Raw genomic sequence first — 21,332 nt, 5'->3', positions numbered from 1 at the left:
AAGTCAAAAATTCCTTGTCGTAACCATGAACACCCTTATTACCCCACATTCGCCCACCACTGTTTCCAGTACCCAGCCACCAAAACGATTCCTAGGCAATGCTGCACCTTTATGTGACTGAGAATGAACACCCACTCTGGGCAGGCTCTGCAACATGGCGGCACATTCCTGCAAAGAAAGAGCACTCCTTCCTCTGGGCAGGACCTGCAGAAGATTCTAAGGAACACTGCTGGCAGGAGCTCAGTCCCCCCGGTCACCTTCACAGTGCAGCTACGGTGCACACTACCTCTCTCTGCCCTGTAAACCACACACTTCCACCAAGCAGGGCCCTGTTCACAGTTCTGGATCATTCCAGTCCCTCATGGGCAACATCGTTTTCCCAAAGCTCCCAAGAAGACATTTCTGGAAATCTATCACAGAAACTGTTGAACAGAAATTATGTATTAATGTTGTTTCTTCTCCACTTGAAAATAAGTTTCACAAGGTCAGGGACCATGAATTATTCAATGGTTTATCCTAAGTATGGTATTTGGTACTCAATAGTCTCACAATAAATGTTAGATGAATAAATGAAAAGCTGAGTTAATGTTTATCATCAAAGAATAAGTTTTCTGGAAAATAATTTTAATAAAATAATTTTTCCTGCATTCCTTGACTAATTTTGCTTGTATAAATATGACAATAGGGGTCATTTTGTGCAAGTAAGGTGTTGTCAAATTCCTTATTTCAAATGAGAAATGGCTTCAGTCTAGAAGCCCTTGGAACAAAGGTTATTAAAACCATGGTTCTATTCTGTTCCCAACATACTCTGGTACTTGGTAACACTCAATTTCTCTAACTGTATCTACTATTGAAAATAAAGTTCACGTTCTAGATTGGTTGAAAGAAGCATTTTTTTCTCTCCTAAATGAACAATTATTATTTAGGTTTTCAAGTCATTATGTACCTATTAAGCAATAAATAAGTAAATAAATAAATAAATAAACAGCTCTGTAAGCAAATGCAGTTTCAGTTCATAATGTGAAAAATGTTTTACAAGGTATAGACCTGAAATTTCAAGACCAGAGCATTGTGTTTAAAAAGACTATGGTACCCCCACTGGGCATATACCTGGAAGAACTCAAATCACTCTATAAAAAAGAAACCTGCACACGTATGTTTATTGCAGCATTGTTCACAATAGCAAGAAAATGGAACCAACCGTGCTGCCCATCAAAAGACGACTGGATAGAAAAATTGTGGCACATATACACAATGGAATTATGCAGCCATAAAGAAGAACAAAATTATGAACTTCGCAGCAACCTGGATGGACTTAGAGTCTATAATACTAGCGATCTTTCACAAAACAAAGAACTGAGTATCACCTGTTCTCACTCATAAGTGGACCTTGAACAACTATTGTAATACTATAAGAAAAAGATTGACAGTAGTGGGAAACTGTGGGGATGTGTAAGGGCAGGGAGGTGGGATTGGTAGTAGTGGGAATCTGCCCGGGGAAGGAGGGCACACCTCATCAAAAAAGGTACCTGCACAATGAATATGTGTACACCTAACCCTGAATTGTACCCCACAATTTTAAAATGAAAAATTTTTTAAAATAAAAAGACTGGCTTTTGTTCTGTTTTATTTTTACAAGTTGTTAGGATTATTTTTCAGGATTAAATCCACTTTGCAAAACAAGATTGTCAATAAATTTATACATGTCATCAATACAAATGTATCTAGTTGTCTTTCTCCAAGTGGTTAAAATTTTATTTAAAATATGACAAATTATTTTTTAAAAGCTATAGTTAAGACTTAAACATTCAGGAAACTTAAAAAAAAACATGCACAAAAGAATATTGCCTCAATTTTTATTCTGCCCAATTTGGATTTTTCCTGGAAGGATTTTAAGGGGAAAAAAATGTCTGCCTGAAGTAGAGACTGATATCACAGGGGCCTAAGTTATCTGACACACACACAGTGCCTCTCCAAAGCACGAATGCTACCGTTCCTCAATGATCAATGTTTTTGGAGGCCGATCTTTTCTATTTTATCAAAAGCACTGAGAGTTGAACGGATTTTATTCAAGGCCACTGATCTTAAAGCTTCTTATGTCCCAAATCCACCCAGATTGACAGGTTCCATGATGGTGTTTTAGCAAGCACATTGACTAACCAAATGAAAGCTCTGGGATGTACCATACTTTAGAGAAAAATGCTAACAGAAGCATATTCTCTGTGTGCCTGATGGGTAGAAAAAGACGTATTAGTCATATGAGTAATGGGCAAGGAAATGAAGCTAAAAGTTGCTAACTCTATCCAACTACAATTTAAAATACCACGAGTTAAAAGCACTTTCAGAATGGAGCATATGTCAATCAGATGCAGGAATGCCCCAACCCTGAAACCCTCACTCTTCATACCTGTACATCTGCTTCTTGGGCTGCTAAGACTGGTCTTGTTCCCCTGAAGCTTCCCTGGGCTTGTAATTCCAGTTCTTTACAAATCTAATCGTATTTTTAATATGCTGAAGAATGTATGTTTTAAGAATATCTGTGGCAACTCAAGTACATTCTTGTATAAACCAAAAAATGCATTTATAATTGAAATATGTGTTACTCTAGTTCATTTGGTGTGTCAGGATTAATTGGAAACCTCTGGGGGTGGTAATTACCTAAAGTAAAGTGACTTAAAAATACCCTTTCCTTTTTGTGGATATTCAAATGGAATTTTAGTAGATGAACTTTCACACTGCTGTACAGACTCGTGTGAATTTGAGTTAAGAAAAACCCTTTATAATGAAAAAAAAAGTTGAGAAATGTATTATCCTAAACCAAGTATTTCTTGTCTAAAAGTTACTCTTAACAAAATAAATATGCATAATATTCTGTCAGAAGGGCTTTGACCATATCTCTGGATCTTCTGTAACCACTATAGTTTAAGTCTTCTCTAGATTTTTGAACTCTTGGTAGATTTGAATTCAAAATGGATATAGTTAACAAAAAATGACTTTACAATCGCCTCTTTCACCAAACATATTAAAGTTAGAAGAATGTAATAGGCAGACTTACATGCAACATGATTCAAGATAATTGCCTATAAAGTGGTCAGAGCTTCCAAAAAAAAATGCCAATTTGCAAAAATGAAGCATTTGCTAGTACTCTGCTGAAAATTTTGATTGCCTTGCCATTCTGTACCAGCCAATTCCCCTTTATAACTCTAGCAAATAGTATTATAGTGATATTCCACTGCAGCTATTGATGGGTCCTAAATGAAGCTCCTATTGTTTCAATTTGGATCTGAGTGGCTTATATTAGAGACAAATGATTTCCACTTGAAGATTCTTGCAAAACTTATCAAAATATCTTTTATTCATTGTTCTTATGCTCTGAAAAAAAATTAACAAAGATAGTCTGGACTTACCAATATCCAAATGTAATGCTTTTCGTTGTTTATATACGCTGGTCTGAAAAGCAAGCAGCTAGTAAAAATAGGACTGCCAGTCTCATTAACCAACTACTTTCTTAATTTTCAAAGTATAAAAAGAAGAACCACAGGTCAGTTTTCCAAAGAGGTTAAAACATTTTCATGCCACCAACCAGTGTCCCCTTTTGAGCTCGCAATTGTTGAGTTTAAAATTTGGTTCAATATGTATTTATGATCCTCTTCTATGCTCCCGACACTATGGACATGATCAAGAAGAGATATAGTTATGAAGGAGCAGATGAAAGTTTGTAAAAGTAGACATACCCCAGATCATTTCACAAAAGTACTTACAGCAGTTCTGTCATGGAAGAGGAACTGAGACAGCACACCCAAACGTGGAGTACTCTAAGGGAGGATTCTTGGAAGAGGGAATATTGGAACTACGTTTAGATGAATGAATGACAGGTGAATAGGAGTTATCCAGTTTTAGAAGTGGGGTAAAGTTATTTTGGCCAGAAACGAGATCATGAGCCAAGGTAGAGTGGCAAGAAAGAATTTAGTGCATGTGGAAAAATACCAGATTTTTGCTGTTGCAGAAGAGAAGAGAAGCAGGAATAAGTTACATATGAATCAGATCTTGGAAGTCCTATGTATCTGATATCCTGTAGACTGCTTCTGAGAATGGGTTGAAGAGTTGAAGTAGGAGTGGCTGTGTTCTCTCTCCTTTAGGTAAATTATTCTTCTGATAGTCTGAAGGCAAGATGAACAGTTGGAGGACCATTGCAATAGCCAATCAATGGAATAATAATTTACTACATACCAGTGGTGTAGGATCAGGGTAGAGTTTGGAGAGAACTGGGGGGTTGGGAGCAGTCCTAACCAGGCCAAGCAACAAAGGGTGCATTGTCTGGAGAGAATTTAAAAACAATAATAAAACTGACTTTTCATCAAGGTCAGCTTGATTTTTCTTATCATCATGGGCCAGTAAACCTCAGCAATGTCTGTGATAAAACACCCACCCCCAGTGTTGTGGGCGGGTCATTCCCAATGTATCCACTCTCCTCAGTGCACCACTACTAAACATTTTTGTGTGAAGGTTTCTGCTCTAAAGCTCCATTGGGACTGAAGACAAAGACAAGATACCGGCCACCAAGGGCACTTCAGCCCAGCAGGAGCGGGGAGGCACACACATACTTCAATCACTGGACCTTTCTACAGGTCTCCAGGCATTTGACAAGATCAAGGCTGGGAGCCAACCCTGACTGCACATGGCCATCCCTGCTGGGGGCAGAGCCAGGTTAATGCTGGAAATCTCCCCCCACCCATCCCAACGCGATCCAGATGTAGGGGTATCCCTCCACATCAAATACTGTCCCACACCTGCTACATCATCTCCCAGTTGAAAAGTCACAACCAAGACGCAAGACAGCTCATGGTGTCTGTGCTGTGCACCCCACGCTAGTGATGCATAAGTAAGCCGACAAAAGGTGACGGATATCATCTGTAGATGTGACTGTTCAAGGGAGGTGGTAGTTATTGTGAGAAGAAGGGAACCTGTTCCAGATCAAAACAGGAAGGGGAAGAGTATTTTCAGAGACCACTCCCAAGGTCACTATGCTCGTAAGTAGCACCCAGGGCCCGCCTGCAGAATATTGGTTTTTATGTCAATATTTTCTCCGCACACTTCTCTCTCTCTCTCTCTACCCCTTCATCTTATTCTTCCTCTGAGCTATAGAAAGAGTTGTAGGCTACTAAGACAAAATTAGAAATCCCTGATCCAACCCACCAATTTTCAAGATAAAGCCCTGGAAGATTAAGTGAGTTACCAAAGTCATACAACTGGCTACTGGCAGTCATCACTAATGTCCTTAAAGGGAAGAAAAGATAAGAGCTATCATCTCCTTTCTCAAAAGCATGGACCTTAGAGAACAGCAGAGTGACCTGAAGCTAGGTGGTATCCACAAATCAGAAAGGGGTTTGTGGGTCCCTAGGACTGTGGTGGCCATCACCTGCAAGGCAGGTGAAATTCGGAATGCCAGGACCAGGTGCCACATTTCCAGAGGCAGCACAGTAGAACACTGTGGCGCTTGACTTCCCATTCTTCCACATATCTATGGCACAACTGTTGAATGAGATGTTACTTTGTATGTGTTGCGCAATACCTTCCCTGTCTCCCTCTCATAAGCAGAGAGAAGTTACGAGCTTTATTTTCTTGGCTTAGGGAGCATCTCAGGGTGGACAGCAAATGCTTGCAGAAGTCACCAATTCTCTTTGTCCTTCGTAAAGCCTGTTACAGAGGAGACAATGCTGGGTGTGTCCCAGAGGAGAGGGTCAACCTCTGACAGAGACAAGAGAGAAGGGAGGAGATTCTCAAGATAGAGAAGAGGGTGGAAGTCCAAGGGTCCCAGAGCACCCAGGAACTGCTTTCTGTCCCGTGGTTTATCTGGGGAAGCTGAAAGACTTCCTCACCTTCACAGGCACCCAGGAAGGTTGGCCCCAAGTCTTGAAACACTCTCCTGGTCAGACATCGCACTGCCTCATAATGGGAGACATGGACAGGCAGTTGTAACACATCAAAGGAGGGATAAGGGCTCAAGGCTGGAATTAGGCTGATTTTAAGAAAATACAAGATGATATTATCTCATGTACTCCTCAATTTCAGGGCTGAAATTCCCACTGGCTACCTTCTGAAATGTAAGTCGTCCTGTAGACAGCCAGTAGCGTGCCCACTGCCCAATAAGGCAGTTGAACTGGGCCTGGCTTCTTATCATGAAAATGCTGCACTGACTGCTCAGCACATTTTCATCTTGTTTTAAATATTAATCCATAGCCTTTTAAATATTATAATGATCTATTTGTAGGACATACTTCTATCATTATCTCAAGATAACTGGAAATAGTTTACTTTCTAAATAGCTAACACTTATAAAGCATTTGCCATGTGCAGGGCCCTATTCTAATAGCTCAAATGCGCGCACACACACACACACACACACACACACACACACATATCTTTTGGGGGGGATGGAGTCTCACTCCATTGCCCAGGTTGGAGTGCAGTGGCACGCTCACGCCCATCTCAGCACTGGCCTGTTTGGCTCTGGCAATCCTTCCACCTTAGCCTTCCAAGTAGCCAGTACTACAGGTGCACGCTACCATACCCAGCTAATTTTTTATTTATTGCAGAGATGAGGTCTTGCCAAGTTGCCAGGGTTGGTCTCGAACCCACTGGCTCAGGCAATCCACTTGCCTTGGCCTCCCAACATGCTGGGATTACAGGCTGAGCCACTGAGCCCAGACTCAAATATACATTAACTCATTTACATCAATTATTCATGACAACTCTATGAAGCAGGTCCTATTATCCTCATTTTAAAGAAGCTAAGGCACAGAGTGTTTAAGTGTCTTGAGCAAGGTCACAGAGCTTATAAATAGTAAAAACTGGACTCAAACCTAGGCTCTGAAATCTGTGTATCATTAATAATTTTCAAAAAGAAAAAGCATCATAAGCAAAGTACGTAGGAGCTAGCAGCTTGTTCTAATGGAACTGAACCCTTAAAAGCAGCACCACCAGCCTGGACAACATAGCAAGACCTCGTCTCTACAAAACAATCAAAAAATTAGCCAGGTATGGTGGTGCACAGCTGTAGTCCCAGCTACTGGGGAGGCTGAGGAGAAAGGATTGCTTGAGCTCAAGAGTCTGAGGCTGTAGTGAGCTGTGATCATACCACTGCACTCCAGCCTGGGTGACAGAGAGAGACTCGAATGCAAAAAAAAAACAAAAAAAGGAGAACAAATAAGATGACAGCATGCCCACGGGCTTCAGGAGCCTGGAACTCGGGTCTTGCCTCTACAGGTATCCGCTCATCTACCTTGATCCAGGAGCCTAAAGATGTGACGATGATGATAAGGAAAATAGTTACTGTTTACTAAGTACATACAGAGTCAGATGCTGTGCTGATGTTCTACAAAGACATCCTCTCCGTTAATCCACACATAATAATTCTGGAAGGTAGAGTGCTTTTCAGCAATTTTGGAGAGTATTCCCCCAAGAACAGAGGATGGACTGGGTTGCACTACTAAGTAGCAGAACCGAGCTCTGAGCCATGTACCTGACCATGAAACCCAGTTTCTTAACGACCTGCATTGTCTGGCCACCCACACGCGCACTTAAGAGCATGACGGTAGTGGGTCAATAATGCAGGAAACACAATCCAACAAGGCTTCCATATTTGCCCAGGAAATTAGATGCAATTTTTACACAAAATAATGTAAATAGATTTATTCTAAGGACTATTGCTATCACTGAGTGATAATGGTTTGATGATGGTTTACATTAAGATTATATACCACACACACAGAGACTAACAATACCTCACAAGACAGAAATACAATCAACCTCTACAAATTATTTAAAATAGCACAATCATGCCCCCAAGCCCTATTTTATACAAAAATCTTAATAAAGACACTAGGGGAAAGACAGCACAAAGAACGAACAGAAGAAGCATTTATTACATTTGTTTGGGGTCATTTCCTGATATTCTGCTATGATTCTATTTTCTAATCACGTTAAAATCAAAGGCACACTCATGAAAAGATCTTCTTATATGCTACATGAAATGAGCTTCCTTCCTTACTTGGGAATCAGCATCCCCAGGTGGGCGGGGACCCGAGGGATGCAATGCCTATGTCAGTCCCTGCCCCCCCTCCACCTCAAGGCCCTAAGAGCAGCCCTTTCCTGGGCTCCCCAGCCACCTGATGGTCTTCTCTCATCTAGAACCTGAACATTCACCGAACAGCAAAATCTCCCCCTCCAAGAAGCCCTCGAGGTCACATTCCTCTATCCACTTGATATTAGCAAGTATGAGTATTTATCCTTCTATCCGACCAAGAGTATTTCTCTTTAGCCTAACTCTGCTCATTTCCTTACTCCATGGAACGTCTGGCAGCATCCATGGTTGAAGCCAGCCTGGCTACAAAATAAATCTCCCAATCAAGACTCCTAAATTAGCTAAAAACATATAACGCTGTTGTGGGTTACAGAAACACATACAGAAATGTTTGTAAGGATTTGGTTAAAAGCTCAGCTTCAGAGTTTATTACTTAAGTGTTTATGACTTGAATTTGGACACATCTTAAACTCTTAGTGTCACTTCCTCATCTCTAAACCGGGCACAATATCGCTTATATAGATTCTGTTGTGAAAATTAATGATAATGTCCGTAAAAGTCCAGTACACGAGTAAATGCCGCTCTGTTATTAACACCATGGTTACTCCATCAATGTGCTGATAGACAGATGAATCAAACATATGAGAAATGGCAGCTGTGGAGCACAATAAGATGTATAGAATGAGAGATTAGCAAACCATTCATTTTTTTCTGCCTTGAGGAGAGAGGAGACCACAGGCATGGTCCCAGGAACTATGCTCATGCAGAGAGGAGGGACATGACAATTCTAGAAACAGCTATTGTCAAGTGAATGCAGGAGGTTCAGCAGGAATTCCTAATGCCTAATATTCACTTTAGTTTATACTTTTAAGTGAGACCTGCAATTTGGACTGCCACACGTTAAATGGAATTTTACTTTATTTTGGCTTCTAGCTGGCAGTGTCTTCTTACAGAAGTATCCTGTGACAGTTCCCGAGCTACGTATCTCAACATGTTTATTTTTGAATTCTCTTCAGTGCTTTCGCAATATAATGTGGGGTTCAGGATTTCTGAGGGAGTCAGCTCTGACTATATGGAGAAAATGCCCAAGGGAGAAAATCAAGAGCTGATAAGAAGGTCAGAAAGAACACAGGGAAAAAAGAAAAACGAGTTAGGCTGGTGTTCTTTAAAACTGAAGGCAGAAAAATTTTTGCTTGCACTTTCATTCTGTTTCACCTTACAAAAAACTCCTGCTATTCTACCTGCTCAAACTCCTCTTTCCAAACTACTTTGAATTAGAAAATGAGCTAAACCTTACTAAATGTCCATGTGATCTCTTCTTTATCCTTCCCTGTATAAAGGGGGACAAAAAGAGATTCCCCAGCTATTGTTGCTGGACACTGACCCTGCCTGTCTCCTGTGATTTTCCAAAGCCCCAAGGCTGCATCTTCTACAACGTCCTTAGAATTTCTTGTTCTTCTTTTGGCTTTTTACAATGCTTCTAATAGCAGGCGCCAAAGAAATGAAGAAACGAACAGGAAAGGGCATATCTTCCCGTGGGGACAAGTAAGTCATCAACACATTTTCAATAGTGCCTGGATATTTCACCAAGGCTCCCTCTCCCTACCTCTGATACTTGGGAGCCGACGGTCATAAACAAAGATAGACTAGAGCTTTCTTTTCTTGCACATCAGGTTTTTCCCCCCATTTATGATAGTCTAAATTGGTGTGCCTGTTTTCTTGTATGTATTCATTTTTTTAGGTTCTCATTCCTTTTATCTATTGGTGAGGTGCTGTATTACTCATGAATTTTTCTTATTTGTAAATAGTTTTTTACATTAGAAGACAGAAAAAAGATGTAAAGACAGGATTTCAAAGAAAGAGCAGTAAATGTTCATAAAAAGCTGCATAGAAGATGTAGAAACAAAATGGCTGGCCCTAAAATATAATCAAAACTATGTACTGGTCACCCAAATAACCTTACCATTGAGAATCTGAGATACATGCAAAATAAAACAGATTCTACAGCGTGGCATTTATTTTTTATTTTATTATATGATCTGGCATGCCATGGCCAGGTTCAGTTTTTTTATCTTGATTAAAGCAGTATGTTATGCTGTTTGTGCCACAGGATAATCCTGTGATATAGGTAAGGCAAGTATTTTCATTCCCATTTTACAGATTAGAAAACCAAGGCTTATTAAATTGCCCTGAGATTTACACTGCAGCCTGTACTGGAAACCACGTTTTCAAGCTTCATGTCCATACTGCTTCCTACCAGTGTAAGATTTTCCATCACTGGTTATTGGTCAGTCACCCTGTGCCAAGCACTATGTTTGAGGAGTTTTGCATATATGAAGCCCACACAGGCAGCAGGTAGCAGAGCCAAGAATCTAGATTCTGATTGCTTTAATCCAGAGACCCAAACTCTTAACCAATACACTCTGTTTCTCTATCCTCAGTACAGGCATTCTCAGAACACGTTAAATTTATATAACATTGTCACAAACTAAATAACAGCCAAATTAAAACCTTTTCAAATGAAGATAAAAAAAATTTTTCTTTGCCTTTCAGAAATGTTATTGAAAAAAATTGGCAAGAGACGTGAAGTATGTTTGTTCTTGTGTTTCGATGATGATTAATGAACTCCTTTCGGGAGAGGCAAGATCTGCACTTGGCATTCATATTATAAACTTTTCTCATCCCTGTAGCTTCTCTTTAGGTAGGGAAAGCCATTACATAAGGCAGCGATTGATGAGATGCCACAAATGTTGATTTAGTCCCAGATAGGGAATTTTTTTTCCCTCCCTCAAATCTAAACGCTTCACCACAACTAATTTTAAGTCACGCTACAAATATGAGTAAAGTGCCGAGTCAAGTTGAAAATACATCATATGCTCAACCTGAGTCCATATGCTTTTTTCCCATTTCTTCCTGTTTTGCTAGCAAAAAACATCCTTGCACAGTTTGAGATTCCAAGAAGGTGTTGCCATTTCGTTTTCTCAAAATCATCGGCCAGATTCTGTTCTTGGATATTGCTTGAATTTAAATGGAAAATGCACAAAGTATTTAAATATGGGATCCCCAAAGCATGGCATTACATTATTTTTTTTTTTTTTTTTTTTTGGAAATGGCAAGTTTCTCCCTCTGGGAATGAAAAGCTATATTAGAACATAATGCTAGGTGGTGATGGAGAAATACAGGATATTTTCATCTTTCAGCTACTGAATCCTGCTGAGGTGCTGTAAGCAAACTGGCAGGTCAATTCTTAGTCTCAAGAAGGAATGTTCCGTCGTGAATGGAAGGCATCACGTGATTTTGTTGAGCCATTTAAAATAATAGGAAGATACACACACAATGTTAATATCTGGACATCCAGAAGCATGTTCTCTGAATCGATCATAAAAAACAATATGCCAGGCAGGAAACCCAAGGTGTTATTCTACCTGCTTACAACAGACCTCCCCAAGAAAGTCTATTTAGTAAACATCTAACACATAAAACTTCCCAAATTAGAGATCTAAAGCTTAGACACTTTTTGAAATGAAGAAATATCTACTGAATATTTCAAATGGAGTAGAAGTTGAAATTTTCTTAATCTGATGAAAAATTATTAAAATTATTATTTTAAAGAACTTTTAAAATAATAGGTCTAGTTTCAGCCCCAGGGGCAGCTGAATCAATTAAGATGAGAAAGATTTATAAAATTAAGGAAGATGAATACGTACAAAGAGAAGAAACAACGACAGGAAGAGCGGTTTTGAATTCAAAAGGCATAGCCATGGTCAGGCGTGATGGCTCATGCCTATAATCCCAGCACTTTGGGAGGCTGAGTTGAGAGGAGTGCTTGAGCCCACAGGCTTGAGACCAGCCTGGGTAACTTGGCGAGACCTCAACTCTACAATAAATCAAAAATTTAGCCAGGCTTGGTGGCACACACCTGTAGTTCCAGCTACTTGGAAGGCTGAAGCGGAAGGATCACCTGAGCCCAACACGTTGAGACTGTGGTGGCTATAAGCGTGCCACTGCACTCCATCCTGGGCGACAGAGTGAGGCTCTCAATCAAAAAAAAACAAAAAACAAAGGCATAGCCATGATGTGTTATTCTTCCTACTTCCAAAAAGTTTTGGGGAAGGCAGCCTTAGACTGTCATATTTTTCAAAAACACCTGATTATTTTAATATTAAGTATTTATATTTCCTTAAAATGTAATTTTCTCACTACCTACACAGAACTTATGTATTGTGACATATTTTGCACAAGATGATTTATGATTTTAACAAACTGTGTATAAAGTACAAAATAAAAGCTACACAATGGAATGTGGTTGTTACCCAACATATAAAAAAAATAAATTTTATAAAATATTGTAGCATAAATCCTGAAAAACATTTTGGTGTACATGTTGGAACTGCTCACATAATTGAAATCTATTCTTTATATAAAATAAGTTATGACTTAAATAGATATGTTACATGATTAAATGCTACAAAAATTAAACAATAAAATTAGAAGTACTTATTCAACAGAATTCAGAGGAGGAAAAACTTTCCAAGCATAAAACAGTAAAAGAGACTATAAATAATATATCAATAACTTTGATCACTTTAAAATTTAAAACCTTATATAAAAACAAGTTAGAAAAAATATTTATTGCCTGAGCCCATGGGTTCAAGACTCGCCTGGGCAACTTGGAGAGACCTCATCTCTACAATAAATAAAAAATTAGCCGGGCATGGTAGCACACGCCTGTAGTTCCAGCTACTTGGAAGGTTGAGGCGGAAGGATCACCAGAGCCCAGCAGGTCGAGGCTGCAGTGGCCGGGAGCGGCCACAGCACTCCAATCTGGGTGACAGAGTGAGATTCCAACTCAAAAAAAAAGGAAAAACATTTAACATATTTTCAATAAATATGATAGTGTTGATAGCACTTATTTATATTTTTTTTTCCTTACAAATAATTTAGAAAAGCACTAAAGCTTGAATTAAAAATAGGGAAAGCATGACAGATAATTCACAGACAAATGGCACAAATAGCCAATAAACAGCAAAAAAATCTATCTCACTAAAAATCAGCTAGGTTCACATTATGATATGAACTACTATGGTATGAATAATAAGATACCTTTCTTTTTTTATCAAGTGACTTAGAGCAAAAAGAATAATACAGCATTGGTAGGCATAGAATAAGACATATTCTCTCACATCAATAATGGTAGAATATAATTCAATGTAATAGTTCTAATTTGGCAACATATATATCCAGAATCTAGACATTTACATGCTTTGACCCAGAAATTATACATCTATAGCACCATTCCTAAGTAATAATCAGTGATATGGACAACTATGTCCATGCCCAGATGCACCTCAAAGTAGTATTTATAATAACGAAAGTTAGAAAGACTGATGTCCAACAATAAATTATACTAAAACCACTTCCTATTCTTTTGAAGAGTATTTAATGACTCAAGATACCATTGACAGTATGAGTAGGATGATCTTTTCAATCAGTCCAAGTTGACCATGTCACTCCTTTGGTTAAAATCCTTCCAAGGCTCAACCTGCACTTCAGAATAAAGTCAAAGTCCTTGACTTGGACCCACAAAGATAGTACCTTGGTTTCCTCTCCATCTCCAAACATCCTGTGTTTCTCCCACGCAGGGCCCTTCCTGGAGTTGTCTCCCTGCCTGCAACCCAGGGTCTCCATTGACGCTGTCAAGCCTGTGGGTTTCTGCTTAGACTTCATTTCCTGTTCTGTGCCTCTTTTAAGCACAGCCCCTACATTTCCCTGATCTCAAATTTTCACTATTTCCTTGGCTTCATGACACTGCGTGCTGTACAAGAGAAAACACGTTTTGTCATTCTCGTATACTTAACACTGAGTCTGCACACTGGTCAAATGGTTGAACGAACAAATGAATACACAAATATGCTCAGTGGCTCAGTCTGTAATCCCAGCACTTTGGGAGGCCGAAGCGAGTGGATGGCCTGAGCCCGCGGGTTCGAGATCCACCTGGGCAACTTGGCGAGACCTCGTCTCTATGATAAATCAAAAATGAGCCGGGCATGGTAGTGCGCGTCTGTAGTTCCGGCTACTTGGAAGGCTGAGGCAAAAGGATCACCTGAGCCCAGAAGGTCAACGCTGGGGTGGCCTTGAGTGTGCGTGCCCTGCACTCCAGTCTAGACAAAGGAGTAAGGTTCCAACTCAAAGAAAAAAAAAAGGAGAGTATAAAATTGCAAATACAGGCAACTGGTAAACATGTGACTACATACAAGAAAAGTGGGGCCAGGAAGAAAACGTATAACAGAATATAAACATACAAGGGCTGTTTATCCGAGTGAGAGGATCATAGGCAACTTTTCCAGAACTTTCTATACCTTATATTTTCTGAATTTTTTAGAATAAACTTTTTAAAATATAAAACTCTATCAAGGAAGGTCAACTGTTATACATTTAAAAAAGTATATGCTGTTGCACCTTTAAATAATACTTGGACAACAAATTCCTACTGTATTTCTGTCATTGTTATAGTTATCCAAAAGACAACACTGCAAAGCAATCTGAGGCAGTTTTCAGAACTGCCCAATATTTGAAACTTATGCATTAAATTAAATAGTTAACTCCTTAAGATAGCTTTTTAAAAAATTCATTTTTTAAATGCATTTGAGTTTAATATTTGGACTGCCAGAAATTATTCTTTTAATTTCAAAACTGTTAAGTAGAGTGAGTTCTGCTGGGTGTCAGCCACCCACCACGTTTCAGTGCCAGTGTCTACAGTTGTTTGTTTCTGAACCTCTAATTAGCTGCTTTATCTTCTGTTAGGGATTCTTCTGGTGCTAAGTTTTAATCGCCCAAATTAATTGAAATACTGTAGCAATTTCAGATTAACATTTTCAAAATTAACAATGCATAAAATAAAATCACCCATAAATCTGCTTGGGAACAGCAGCCACTAATGAACTCTGCAAAATAAACCAGATCCCACTGCGAATTTCCACTGAACTATACAGCTAGACCTCAGAAAATAAGCTTTTCTCTGTCCAAAGAAAGGTACACAGATGTCTGAAAGGATTAGGTCTCTGAAGCTAACTATACTGCAATTAAGTTAGGCACCCATGAGGCACTGTGCGACCTTGGGTGAATTGGTTCCCTCTGCTGAAAAACCCCAATGATCCCTGCCTCCCGGAATTCATATGCTTACTCACTCTCCTTCCTTGAGTGTATATAGGACTTGTGACTTCCAACTAACCAACAGAACACAATATACCTGCACACACATGTTTATTGAAGCACTACTCACAATAGCAAAAACATGGAACCAACCATGCTGCCCACTGAAACCGGATTGGATAAAAAAAAAAAGTGGTACACATACAAGATGGAATATTTTACAGCCATAAAGAAGGACAAACATGGACTTCATAGCAACTTGGATGGATTTAGAGTCTATCATACTCAGTGATCTATCACAGAAACAAAGAACAGAGTACCACATGTTCTCACTCATAAGCGGACCCTGAACTTTTACCATAATACTATAAGAAAAAGATTGGCAGTAGCGGGATATTGCTCTAGTGGTGGGGGGCAAAACAACATCAATAAGGGTACCTGATCTCAAATCAGGCAAGTGAGGACCAAAGGGAGGCCTAAACTTTCCTGTATAATGACTACTTCTATACCTAATCCTGAATTGCACCCCACATCTTTAAAAGAAAAAAAAGAACACCCCAAAAGTCATAGGATGCTGCTTCTGTGATGGTGTTAAATATGATTTTAATTTCCATCTTGCTAGGAAACTCTATGTGCTTCTTGGTTCGCATATTCTGATGAAGCAAGCATCCACGTTGGGGAGGTTTGTGTAGCAAAGAACTGAGGACCAGCCTCTGGCCAACAGTGTGCCTGGTCGTAAGGCCCTCAGTTCAATAGCCCCAATTAATGGAATCCTGCTAACAATGATGGAAGTGAATTTGGAAGTAGATCCTTCCTCAGTTGAGCTGTAGATGAAATCTATCCCAGGCCAATATCTTAAGTCAGAACTTCAGAAAAACCCTGAAGCAAAGAATTCAGCTAAACCATTGCCAAATTTCTAAGTTACAGGAACTGTGAGATAATACATGTGTGTTGTTTTAAGGTGCTAAATGTATGGTAACTTGTAAAGTGGCCATAGAAAACTAAGCAGGTATGTATATGTTTGAGTAATAACCATCACTGCCATCACCATTGACAGCGCACATACTATGACTAAGCTTTGTGGATAAAAACTTTAACCCTTATCTCATTTAATCTTCATAATGATTTTAGGAGATGGCTGCTACCTTTGCCCCAATTTTAGAGGTGATAAAGCAGGTTTACTTGTCCAAGATTATACAACTAGGAAGTGGAAGTTTAGGACACAGATCCATACCACTGCAATGCCCTCCGTCTTAGCCACTGCACAGGGCTGCCTCTGGAAATTAAAAGTGCTCACATACCTGAAATTGCCTAATACTGGCAACACTAAAAAGAATCTTTCCTCATCTTTCTTTCCTCTTCACTCCTTTATTGCCACAGAAGCAGGCTGTGGCCTCAACTTAGTGTCTCAAGAATTACGTTCTCTGTCTCTCCAACATTTGCACCCTGACCCTCCCAGCAGGGAAGGCACCTTCCTTCCCTCTTGTCCCCACAAAATATGCTGTGTTATGTCCTGTCTCTTCAACTCTCTAATCTAATAAACCAATCTGTATGAATATAGGAGTAGGTAATACTGGGACAAGTGATGGTCACTGTCTGGAAACAGCACCTGCAATCAAAGCAGAATATCAGCTTGATATTTTAGGTGCAATGACAGGCTGCAAGAATGTCAATTCCGTGGCAAGAAAATGGATGTCTTCTTGGGAATCACTGCAAACAAAAGCTACCAGCTGGGATGAGCCTCTGCTGGTAATCTCCAGTTCCTATTTTAGGCACAGATCAACCTACTCTGATCTCAGAAAACAATCAAATAGAAGAGCCTACAAATGAGGAAAGGAACAAGGTAGGGAGGAGAAAACCCCAGCCATGGTGTCCAAGGATAAATCTGTCTGAACATTGTTGCACACAATGACAGATGTCTATTAAAATCTGGTAAACCAAACTTCTCTTTCACCTCCCCCATTCTTTTGTAAATAGAGAATTATAGACAACAAACTTAACGTAAACAGGCTGGGTCAACCCTATGCCCCATTTTGGAAGTGGCCACAGAAGCCAGGCTGGCCAATCACAGGGCACTCCGGCCGCAGTGATCACTTAAGGGATGAGTTCAAGGTCTGACCAGGCCACCTGAAGCCCTCCTGGGAATTTTTGCTAGATTCACTGAGAGTAAAGTATTCTGTTTTCTCTGGGTTCACCAGTTGTGGGGACAATGTACACAGAAAGCTGCTAGGGGACAATTTTGCCTCCAAATGAGACTGACCTGCCTGACATGCCTGTTGACAGGAAGTCAGCAGAAGAGAAAGAACGGAGACACAAAGAGACATTAAACCCTGGTGATAATAGTTGAGCCCCTGGATCCAACTATACCTGAAGCCAAAACACTCTGGACTTCCTCATTACCTAAGCCAGTAAATCCCTGCCTTTTTTATTTTCTTAAACTAGTCTGAAATGGGTATATGTCACTTGGTAAACAAAAGCATACTGGTTGATAAAGAACTGAACTGACCCACACCTGGTAACAGATTGATAACTTCATTTAAACATTTGTCGTTCTAGTACATTTACTTTTACTGATGTATTTGTTAGATATTTTGTTCCTTTTTTGTTAGATATTTTGTTCCTTTTCCTGTGTCTTTCTTCAGTTGAAAAAATTCTCCCATATCAACTTCACCATTCATAACCTAAACCACCTGGGTGGTCTATCATATACTACACAGTATTACTGTTTGGTATGTCATGTCTGTATGTCTTATCTAACAAAATTCCAAGTTCCTCAAAGGTAAAGATGCTTTCATATGTTTCTTATATCTATACAGAAAAAAAAGAATTAGTCTCACAAGAAAAATGATCTGCAAAAGCAATTTTTAAAAAGTAGCATGAACTTTTCTTTTCATTCAAATTAAAATTTTAAAATTTTAAAAGTCAACTTGACTTGAATAAAAGATAGCATTGTCAATATGAATCATTTTGACAGAAATTGCACAAACTGCACTTCCATGTTCTAATTGAAGTGATAATCTTTCTATTTGTATATAGGACTGAAGTTTAAATAAGATCATAAGTTATATTGAGGATTACTCCTTATCAATGTTCTCTCCTGATATCAGCTGGATGTCACTTGCACCAAATATTGGCACTGGAAGTCAAGATGTTTGGTCCCAACTGGCTGCTTTCATTTAAGTTATTTCAGACCTAAGCTCTGAAACAAGATTACTTTGCTCTCAAAGTTTGCTGGCCCAGAAGAAATTTCTGAAGAGTCTTTGTCTACTTAGCATTACATGGCATCATCTTCTTTTCTTGAAATGGTGTAGTATTCGACTAGTATGGCCATAGAGACGGGAAAGGAAGCCCAGGCCACGTCTGATTCTCCAGGTAAGGAACAATTTATTGATGATATGTGTGCTAAGGAGCTCACTAGGTTTAAGACTCCCTTTTCAGAATTTCTTTCTAAATATTTCATAGATAGATGCTTTATCTTCTAAAGACATAATTACAACAGTAACAAATTGTTAGAGGTACGCAGGTGGCCCAGAAGTGGTTCTGAAAATTGTAATCCAAGTGTTTTTTTCAATAACCATATGCCTGACGCTGTGTCTCCCACCTGAAAGCACCCCGCGTGTCTTTGGATATCCGCCTCACCTTTGTTCCGATTCTGAAGGCACCTGAGCAGTGTGAAAGGCTGGCTTGGCGAGGCGTGCACAGACCTGCCAGACAGCAGCGGTAGCCAGCCTTTGTGAACCTGGAATGAGCCTTGAAAGGGAGAAAGAGATCCTTCTCAAACCAAAAAAAGCTGCCAGCAAGGGACTGCAGCACTCATTTCAGAAATCTGTTATCCTGGTAAAGGGAACTAGAAAGGTAGTCCTGAAAATAACTACTAGATCAACTGCCTTAGTGCAAAACTAGTCTACTGCCCACAGTTTAATAGAAGCTTGAAAAAAAAATCAGCTATTTTAAAAACCAGAGCATGTTCCTCGCTCTTGTTCACAGCTTGGATTTCTCATCTCTCTGCAATGAATCTTAATCACTGGGTTTACTGTCCCAGTTTTTTCAAGTTCATTTCTTTCAATGTGAAATACATTTTTACACATTTACAATTATGCTACCAATATTTAGATTAGGATTTATATTTGATGAGAAATTAGTTTTGGAGGTGATAGAAAAGACAGAAGCAGGTTTTGCTGATTAATATGGAAATATTATAATCTATGGAAACTTTATTACTTATTTATTGTAGACAAAAGCTCATTTACTAAAACCTTGAAGAATATGCGTTCTCCCTTGTTAAACAGAAAATACATTTTTAGTCAGTGCTTTTAAAAATACTGGGTTGCCATTTTTTTTATCAATGTTTTCTATTTAAAAATTAAGATATAAAATGTGTCTATTGGGCATACTGATACTACATTTAAAAAGCAAATCTAAAGGAAATCAACAATTTTGCTTAGATTTGGAATGAATTCAGCAATACTCAAATTAAAACACTAAGAAAAATTGTATTAAATTATAATTCAATATAATAAACAAGCATAATAAAATTTTTATTTATATAAATGAAAGCATCTATACATAATCCAGCTTGAAAAGCAATTTGAGCCCACATTTGCTAGTCTTTACAATTCATGTTGCTTTTTTGCATATACTGTGTAATTATAGACCTTTTTGCATATTTATCAAACCATTCACTAGTTTTTGTTTGTTTGCTTGATGGATGTTTTTTTGCTTTTTGACTCAAAGTCTCACTCTATTGCCCAGGCTGGAGTGCAGTGGCATGATCATGGCTTACCACAGGCTCAAACCCTTGGGCTCAAGTGATTCTCCCACCTCAGCCTCCTGAGTAGCTGGTACAGCATGTGTGTTCCACCACACCCAGCTAATTTTTTGTAAAGATGAGGTCTCACTATGTTGCCCAGGCTGGTCTCGAACTCTCAGATGATCCTCCTGTCTCTCCCAAAGTGCTGGGGGGACAGGTGTGAGCCACTGCGTCGGCAGACCATTCACTAATTGTTTTTAAGATACTATGCCATGCAATAACTGATCCATATATAAAACAGTACATAATATTAAAATATTTTACATGTACATTTATATGCATGCATTTATGTACATTTATATGCATGCATTTATGCATCCAAAACTTTGTGTCTGCACCTATTCCTTCCCTAGGTAGAATATTAATTCCCTGTGGAGAGGGGCCATGTTTTACAATTAATGACATTGCTGTGCTTAATGTCATGTAAGAAATAAAGTTAGCAATGAAAAAAAGATTTCTTGGATTCCTTTCTTCCTCCAGGAACAAATAAAAATGACGTTCTATAACACTCTTATCCACCTGAAAGACAAAGTGACCATCTTCAAAAATGTCTCTGCTAAGAAACAGTAAGATATCTCCTTGGTGAATAAGAAAGGCAGTGCTTTTAAGTCATATGCATGTCTTTGTAATCAAGAGTAGGACCGTGAGCTTATGAGAAGCAAGAATTGTCAGGAAAAGACTCTTATCAATTACACCATTGTCTATTCATTTACTAGTCAAGGTTATCACAAAGCCAAGAGTAACATAAGATCAGAAAGGGAGTAAGCTGCCTAAACATTTTTCCATCTACTCCATCTCATCTTTAGGCAGTATAACACAGAACAATAACCTGAATTTTTGAAAAGCTAGTGACTGTGGACTTCAATACAGGATGCCATGACTTCCACAAATAAGATAATTTGCACTGATCCAAAAACATAGACTCAGTGAAAAGAATACATGCCCTGGTATACAGAATTGCTACCTGCAAACTGAAATAAATCTTGTAGTTCCTATACTTAGACAGAAGGAAATTTTTAAGGCTCAGTATTAAAATTTAATTGGTAACTTTGACCTTGAGTGCCACTTTAGGTGAAAAATATTACACCAGTGCTCAGATTTTCTTGAGATTTATGATCTCATGTTCTTGAAAAAGGCCTAGCACCTCTGTGTTCCTGAAATAATTGATCTGTCTGTTACAAGTGTTATTTTCTCGATACCAACATCTGTCTCAGGAAGAAAAGTACAAGCTGATGAAAATACCCTGCTATATTTAAGAAATTGAAAAGAATTTGCATCTAACACATT

At 39.0% G+C, this 21,332-nt stretch overlaps 1 protein-coding gene across 1 annotated transcript in view; it reads right to left on the bottom strand.

The window, feature by feature from the left end:
* Window positions 1-8,983: 8,983 nt before the first annotated feature.
* Window positions 8,984-21,332, bottom strand: part of LOC103267580 (guanine nucleotide exchange factor VAV3-like) — a 112,866-nt gene continuing 100,517 nt past the window's right edge. Inside the window, exon 20 of the mRNA XM_008065168.2 lies at window positions 8,984-9,612. Within this exon, the coding sequence (XP_008063359.2) occupies window positions 9,524-9,612 (89 nt within the window). The 3' untranslated portion in view covers window positions 8,984-9,523. The remainder of the gene's footprint in view (window positions 9,613-21,332) is intronic.

Source organism: Carlito syrichta, unplaced genomic scaffold, assembly GCF_000164805.1.
Source record: "Carlito syrichta isolate Samal-C Ts95f unplaced genomic scaffold, Tarsius_syrichta-2.0.1 Scaffold308179, whole genome shotgun sequence".
Taxonomy (NCBI): Eukaryota; Metazoa; Chordata; class Mammalia; order Primates; family Tarsiidae; genus Carlito; species Carlito syrichta.
The sequence above is the reverse complement of the archived record's forward strand: the minus strand, read 5'-3'. Positions and strand labels throughout refer to the sequence as shown.